The sequence below is a fragment of the Pelodiscus sinensis genome, chromosome 5 (assembly GCF_052426305.1).
Source record: "Pelodiscus sinensis isolate ZL-2025 chromosome 5, ASM5242630v1, whole genome shotgun sequence".
NCBI lineage: Eukaryota > Metazoa > Chordata > Testudines > Trionychidae > Pelodiscus > Pelodiscus sinensis.
In genome coordinates this window covers 62,267,371-62,275,760 of record NC_143056.1, presented here as the reverse complement: position 1 = coordinate 62,275,760, position 8,390 = coordinate 62,267,371, and the positions used below count along the sequence as shown (strand labels likewise).

Genomic DNA, 8,390 nt, shown 5'->3' with positions numbered 1-8,390 from the left:
TTTATAACAGCTTCAGAAGAAGAAATATTTAAAACAAACAACACACTGAAGAAGTTAGTGGCTAATTGTTTATGTCCTTTCCCTTTGAAACTAAGCTAGAGAAAGTTTTACTTTTATTGGCACCAAAACCCCTTTGTTACTCACGTCCTCCATGGCTTCAGTTTTTCCAGATTTGCCTGCAATTTAGTTTTAGCCTCCTCTGTTTGCTACCCCTAACATGTTTATAAATCATTGACATCATTTGATAGTGATATAATTTGCAGCAATTTCCAAAGAAACACTGATAAAAGAAAGACACGGAGAAGACAGAAGATCATGTTTTTGTTCTTAGTTGGTCAGAAAAGCTTCAGAAAAATTTAAAAACCTTGGATTTGGTCAACAGGACCAGGACCATTAATTTCAATACTGACTGATTTTTCATCTTTGTGATTAGTGGTCCAAAGTTTGCAGTGTACTGAGTTAAAAGCAAACAGAATAAACAATGGCAAGATAGACTGCAAACATGACAAGGTAAGGAAAATCAAGTTTGGCATATCACAGCAACCATAAATTGTCTCACTTAAATAGATGGAGTATTTTGCATAGCTATGTATATATATTTTTAGCACATTCAGTGGCCGAATTATGCCCATGGTGTGAGAACCAAACTTTTAATTCCTGACTGCATTTAACATACAAAACAGTTTTTGAGATGGGAGAAATGTTCTTAGCTTAATAGAAAAAAGCTTGATTGATGACATCAAGTAAATGCACAGAAGCAGATTCAAAGAAAAGCAAAACACTGACTCTTCTGTGGGCAGAAACCCAAGCTTGCCTAGAGGAGAAGCTACAGCATGTAAGTAAGCCAACAAACATTCAAATATTTACATGTATTTAAAATTAAATTTTTAGTAAAAAAACAAAAAGCCAAAGGGAACATTTTTGTGATCATCCCCCAGCCTTCATAGATATAGGTGTAGAACAGGAGGTGGGGGAGAATAAGTTCCATACAGTGTATTCAAATAAATAAATTCAAAGGTCAAAATTAATTACACTTTACATTGCTCCATCATTTACACCCATTTTACAAAAACTCCTGATTAATATCTGCTACCTTTATCTGGAGAATGATCCAGAAATTTCTAGAAGTTTCAATAAATTGCAACACTAAGATCTAAATTCTATCCTCCATCATATTTGAGCATTCCCACTGAAATCTAAGGAGCAAGTCAGGAATAACTAAGGTTACAATTTAGCCACATCTGTGAAAGCCAACCTGATCAAAGAATGTGGATACAATTAGAGGCAAACAGTTTACCTTTGATGGCTGAAGAAAAAGAAAGTAGTTTTAGAGGGAGGATCAACAACTAGCATTTTGAAATATAAATATGTATTGTCACCACTGTCACCCAGAAAAAGGTGGAATTCAATTGACATCAATGGGCATTTGTTTTACCATTGTATTTCAGCATAGCCAGGATTTCATCCATAAATAGAATGATCATATGTCCCATGTTGGCGGGGACAGTCCCTTTTTAAAGCCATGTCCTGGCCGTCCCAACTTTTTTGGCAAAAGTGGACATTTGTCGCACTTGTTCTTGTCAGCTAATCAAATCAGATGGACCAAATGCTTACTTTGTCAAAAAAAGTTGCATGAGGTGAGGAGGAATGGGGGATGGAGGGGCAAGCAGTGATATTAGCTCTACACAAGAGGGGAAGCTGGGCTCAAGACAGGAGACAGGCAAGGCTCAGGCGAGCAGCAGCACCAGCCTCACCCCTGTGTAGGGAAAGGGTGCAGGTCTCAGGTGAACAGCTTGGGCCAGCCCCTGTAGCCAGACACAAACCCCATCTTGTTCCCCGCCCCCAGAGAGCAAGAGAAAGGCAGTCAGCCTTTGATGCCCTGGGAACGCAGGTGTGCTGCCTGTCCCTGACTCTACCATAAACAGAAAACAGACAGTAAATGGGCTAGCTGACGACCCGGGGCCTCCCGTCGCCCTGATGGCTAGTACCAGTAATTGACACGCCTGCACTGTCCCAGGAGAGGAATCTTCGCCCATCACATACCAGAGGTGCCCATTGTCTGCATTTTCCCAGGTGTAAATTATGCTTTGCACCCTTCGTGGGAAACTTGGTGTTCAAAGCCATTTTTCCTAATTGGCCACTTGAGACCAGGAAGAAGCCTACATGACCCAAGGGGTATAAAAAGAGGTTCAGCAGCCCACCCCATTTGAGCTCCAATCATCTATACCTGCTGGCAGGTATTGATTGTCTCCCGAGGTCTGTGGGACGCCCAACCTCGCCCTACTTCTTCCCGAGGGATTGAGAGAAAGACGCTGGCCACGCCAAGTCTGGAACGCAGGGGTGAGAATATATACCTGCTATGTGTCTATTTTGCATGCATTTAATAAGAGCTCAGAGAACCAAAAGGGTTTCATGGTACCTGTAAGTGACTTATTAGTGTAATTTCTGTCCTGTCCTTTGTAGTGTCTGTGTTATCTGTAACACAGCAGTAGCATTTAACAACTAAGTTTACCCTGTAACAATAAAATAGTAACTGTTTAAGCTTTAACCTGACTCCTTCAGTTGCTGTAACAGAACCAAGCACAATTTAAAAGAACTTCAGCCGGTCATTAGGGACAGATATAGGGAGAGCTTGGGCGTTTGGATTTGTGTCACACCCAGGTGGCAAAATCCACTGGGGCACCTTTCAGTCTTTCCCCAAGGCTGCCCGCTGCAAAGGAATTACGAATTCTAGCAGCTGAAATCTAAGGTGTAATAAGCTCTTCCTATAAACTCGGGGCGTCTGAGAGCCTGTTGGCTGCCCTCTGCGATGGGACCCTGGTCCTAGCAGTAAAGTCACAGACGTTAAACTATTTTTCGGGGCGCCCTCCAGCCTCCTAGGCTGCCCACTGCAATGAGACTTTGTGTCTCAGCAGTTGAAGACTTGGGTGTAACACACACGCACACACTGCCCTGACCGTCGGCTGACAGCCCCACAGGGAGAGGTGTGGCTCAGGCTACCCTCACACAGTGTTCCCAATTTCCCTTTGGAAAATATGGACAACCTTGTCAGCCGACGGTCAGGGCTCCCTATATCTGTCCCTTAAGACCGGCTGAAGTTCTTTTAAATTGTGCTTGGTTCTATTACAGCAACTGAAGGAGTCAGGTTAAAACTTAAACAGTTACAGGTTTATTTGAGGAAGCTTATAAATCATATGGTTGCAATGGCTATTGCTCTATTTCTTAACTACTAGCAAATTATAGATCTTAAAAATGGTTACAAAGAAGATAAAGATAGAAAAATAGAAATAATGGTACCAAGTAACAGCTTACTCTTTCTATGTGTACACTTAAGACAGAGGACCACATCCAGGTACAATTTTTACCCCCTTCTGTGCCTCTCGACTCCAGCATGTCAGGCCAGGGCCGGTCCCTCAATTCCTAGGAAAGACGAAAATACGAGGTGGGCGTCCCCATAGAACCTCGGGAGGTCAAACACCTAACCTGACCAGCAGGTAGAGGGTAGAATGACACTCAAAGTGAGTGTGAGCTGGGCCCATCTTATATACCCATGGGGTCACGTATTTCTCTTTCTTGTCTGTCATGCCAAATGGGGCTGGTCTGTCTTCTGTGAGACCAGTTCTTACAAGGGAGTTGTGAACTTAATTTACACTTGTAAGAGAGAATTGAGATGATTAAATTGGAAGTACTGGGCATTCTTTTCTCAGTGGGGGATTCCTCTCCCAGGGACTGTGTGTTCGTATCAACATAGGTGCCAGCCGGGCACACTCGCATATCCTGATCTTGCATTAAAGCAGATCAAAGCTTGATGGCTATGCTGATTGCCTTAATCGCTCTGTCTCTCCACATATCTGGTTTTTTTTTTTTTAGCTTCTCAGGATCAGATGAGCCAGCATAGACTATGCTGATTTTACTGCTCCTTCTCTGCCCTGTATGCTTCAGAGAGGCAAATAAGATGGGTGAGATGGGGTGTTGGTCTGTCTGGCTACAAACCTACGCTATCAAATTTAAAAATACAGAAAGCCCTTACATCACTTAGTTTATTTCCTGTGCAGGATTGCTCCTCACAGTATATATCCTAGTGCAGCAAGGTTTGAACAAAGACATGAGCTGGATGGGCCACTATATTCAACATTCTAATAACATCAAAAGCTAAGTATCAAGCATTAATAGCCCACTCTATTAGTTTCATTTAGCAAGGACACTCTAATTGACAAGATTTTCCCCTCTTCTCTTTCCCTCCCCAACCCCTCTTTTTCTGGTATTTATTTGTACCTCTGGACCCCTTGCTCCTTTCACCTGAAAAAGTGAGTTGTGCCCATGAAAGCTCATGACACTATCTACATTTTTTGATTGGTCCTGCAGTACCTCAGAGACTTTCTTTGTTTTTTTTCAGTTACAGACTAACACGGCTACCCCTCTGAGACTTTTAAACATTACAAAAAGGTGCTTCCAGGAAATAAAGCATCTGTATGCATCACTCTAGGTTAACTGCACAATGTTAGGCACATGATTTGCTGTATCCACTACTTTTCATGCTGGCCAGTAATTGTTTCTTGTTCTCTCCCGCATTTCTTTGCTTTATCCACTTGTTTGCACTCTTTGGTCTCACTCTGTGATTATAAGATCTTCAGGACAGGAACCATTTGTTATATATTTGGGCAGTGCTAACACAAAGGGGTGCTCCTGCTATTGTAATGCAAACAAATAAATAATAAGAACCAAACCACAGAATAATTTATATATGAATGTTATTAAAAATGCTGGTACAGTATAAATGTGAAACAAATTTGAACATTATCATCCACATTTAAAAGCTTAATCATAATTCTTGCATATACATAACTATGAAAATGTCATGCACATATAAAAAACAGAACTGAACATTTATTTACAGTAGCATCAAATACAACTAACTACACAAAGCAGTTTTTCTCCATAGGCCATAAATAGCTACTGTAAACTATTTTCTAAATTTCGTTACTATGGCTGAGAAAATCTTGATTTTAATAACTCTTGAAAAGGAAGGTCAAAAGAATTTGTTAGTAATAAGCACATTGCTGCACCAAATATTAGATTTTCTAAGTAAGTAACTGGTACTCTCAGATCTTTAATCACACAAAATAAAATAAACAGTGAATAGTCTTTGAATTAATATCTTGTCTCAAGAGGAACACATTCACTTTTCCTATTAGCATGAGGGGAGGGATAGCTCAGTGGTTTGAGCATTGGCCTGCTAAACCCAGGGTTGTGAGTTCAATCCTTGCAGAAGGCATTTAGGAATTTGGGGTAAAAATTTGTCAGGGATGGTACTTGGTCCTGCTGTGAAGGTCCTTTCAAGGTCCATTCCAGTTCTAGGAGATAGGCAATCTCCAAAAATTTAATTTATTAATACAACTGTGGTTCAATACTGAAATAAAAAATGCCACAAGTTCAACCAAGCATTGCTAAATCACAGAACAAGAACTGACATGTCAGCGTTAGATGCACTCCACAAGTGTGAAGATTATGGATATGCAGGACTAGTTTACAAAAGACTTTTCTCTCTAAATTTCACATCACTGGTTCTACCAGTTTAACCTAGGAACGATTTAACTATCCTGCAATAACTCTTTAAAAAACAGCAAATACTGTTGTTGCTGTGGGTAATTCTGCTACAGAAAATGTGACTTGGGTCATAAAAATAGAACTATGCTTTGTGCTTAAAATACACCCATTTCCTGATTTTTTTGCATATATTCACTGTCTTGTGCTGTGGAGAGAAGTTTTTTAAAAATAGATATATAAAAACTATTGTGCTTAACTCAGCGGCACATAAACATAATAAAATTGGAATACAAAGGTAAAAGATATTTTAGTTGTAAAGACTATATATCATATGATACGATATTTGATACTTTAAAAAGTATAACATTAGGAAATGTGCATAGAACACATTGCTTTGCAGGCTTTGTCTACACTAGAAAAATTTTGCTAGAGTAGCTATACCAGCAAACACTCCAGCTGTGTCTACATTGGCAAGATTTTGCGCAAAAGCAGCTGCTTTTGTGCAAAATCTTGCTGCCTGTCTACACTGGCCGCGAGTTCACGTGCAAGAACACTGACATTCTAATGTAAGAAATCAGTGCTTCTTGCACAAGAACTATGATGCTCCCGCTCAGGAATAAGCCCTTTTGTGCAAGTGTTCTTGCACAAGAGGCCAGTGTAGACAGGCAACATGAATTTCTTGCTCAAGAAAGCCCGATGGTTAAAATGGGCATCGGAGCTTTCTTGTGCAAGAGAGCGTCTACACTGGCACAGATGCTTTTGCGCAAAAGCACACCTCTTGCGCAAAAGCACATGCCAGCGTAGGCACTCTCTTGCGCAAATACTCTAATGCAAAAACTCTTGCGTTAAAGAGTATTTGTGCAAAATCTTGCCAATGTAGACGTAGCCTCCAAGTGTTGGTGCAGTTTAAACTGGCATAAAAGTGTTTTTGCCAATAGACTGTATACTGGTTGTTGATTATCTACAGGAGCAACAGTACTTTTATGATACAACTGCAACTACACAAGAGCTTTTGCCAATATAAAAATGTTGCAGAACATTATCAACAGAACTTTTTCACATAGTCCAACCCATAAACAGAAAAGGTTTACTGCCTGCAAAATTCACTAGTAACATTTGGAAGAGGATAGGCAAATAATGAAAAATCCAGAATGTATTTTGGTAACAGTTCTTTTATAAGCCCACGTTGAGTGTTACATAGATAGTAATGTAGAGTTTCCTGAGTCACAGGCTTATACCACGATTGTCTTTCTGGGAAACGGATAAAAGAAGGTGCTCGAATATGTTCAAGAATGTAATCAGCATCCATATTCAGTCTTTCATATGATCCGATGAAATCGTACCTCACCGCACAAGGTTGGCATAGATTGTAGATGGGCATCCAGTGTTCATTCATTCTCTCTGCCTCTTCATCTAACAGGTACTGAAGAAACTCAGAAAATGTGACATCATCCCCTGTGGACTTTTGGGCGCTTTTTCTGTATCTTTTAATTATTTCCACACCATACTTTAACTGGTACTCTTTGATCTCTCCAAATTTATTCCTATAAGCTGATAAAAGTCTCTCCATTGGATCTCGAACAAATATAAACTTGTAGTAATGCTTTAGCCGATAGCTGATCTCATCTGGCTTCATGTCACTGAGAAAAATCAAGTCATTTTTGTGGTCCATTTTGAGTTTTACGTTCACATTCTCCAGTGCTCCATCCAAAACTTTCAGTATTCGTTTCCAGTTAGAGCAGGCGACTTTGGGGACGTAGCAGTATAAGAAACGGTATTTATCACTGACCAGGATGTGTTTGAGCATTGTTCTCCTCTGACCTGCTGAAAGCTCCCAGATGCTGTGAGGCATGCTCTTTTGCCCACATATGGTGTGGATTGTTCTGTTTCGAATGTCTTGTACCACCTGGTAATCCATGTTCTCAGGGGCCACGGCCCTGGTGCTTCCACTGCTCCTCCAAGCGAGGTCTCCATGCGAGGGATGGAGCGGTGGTGACTTCACCTCTGCCAAAATGCCCCTCTCAATCATGAGCAGCAGGCCGCTGGAAGCCACAATCACTCCAAACATGAGCATGGAGGGCAACAACATGGTGCGACTGCTGCCCCGCATACGGGTGGGCACAGCAGCCCGGCGTAGGGAGGTGGCTCCCATCTCTGCACCCCGCACCAACACCGGGGTGAGGGGGCGTGGGAACATGGCCCCGGCACTGGTTCCGCGTCAGGGCTAAACAGCAGGCGGTGCCAGCCCCTGCCCAACGGGGGCACAGGCTGGGGCACTGCTGGATGAAGGCAGCACCTTTCCCTCAGGCCTCCCTGCCAGGTACAGCTGCAGGCCTCTCAGCCAGGCCTGGCAGCGGGGCTCTGCATGGCAGCGGGGCCCCTAGCGGCTGCCCCCCACGGGGGCTCGCGGCGCGCCAGCAGGGCAGCACAGCATTCTAGGCAAGGGCAGGAGGCCGGGCCGGGCCGGCGGGAGAGTGCGGCGGGGCTGGCCCGGGACAGTCCAGCGGCAGCGAGGGCCCGGATGTCCCGGCAGCGAGAGAGGGGGCGCCGGGCCGGGGGGGGACCGGCAGTGACGGCAGGGAGGGGAGAGCAGCGGGCGGCTCCGCCCAGCGGCTCGGGGGCAGGAAGCGGCGCGCTGCGCTTTGAGGGGCCGGAGGGAGGCAGAGACGCCGGCTGCTGCGCTGAGTTAGGGGCGGCCCCGCCTGCCACGCAAAGGGTGCGTGTGCCGGGTGAGCCGCGGGGATGCTGCTCGGGGGGCTGTGCGCCCACTGGGGTGTTGCATGGGGCAGGGGTGTGTGCACAGGGTTGTTGCATGGGGGGAGGGGCTGCGTGCAGAGATAGTG

At 43.7% G+C, this 8,390-nt stretch overlaps 1 protein-coding gene across 1 annotated transcript; it reads right to left on the bottom strand.

The window, feature by feature from the left end:
* Window positions 1-4,734: 4,734 nt before the first annotated feature.
* Window positions 4,735-8,126, bottom strand: CHST14 (carbohydrate sulfotransferase 14). Its single transcript, XM_089778469.1, has one exon. It carries the CDS (start codon window positions 7,742-7,744, stop codon window positions 6,635-6,637), a length of 1,110 nt encoding a protein of 369 aa, XP_089634595.1. The 5' UTR covers window positions 7,745-8,126; the 3' UTR covers window positions 4,735-6,634.
* Between the last annotated feature and the right edge of the window lie 264 nt (window positions 8,127-8,390).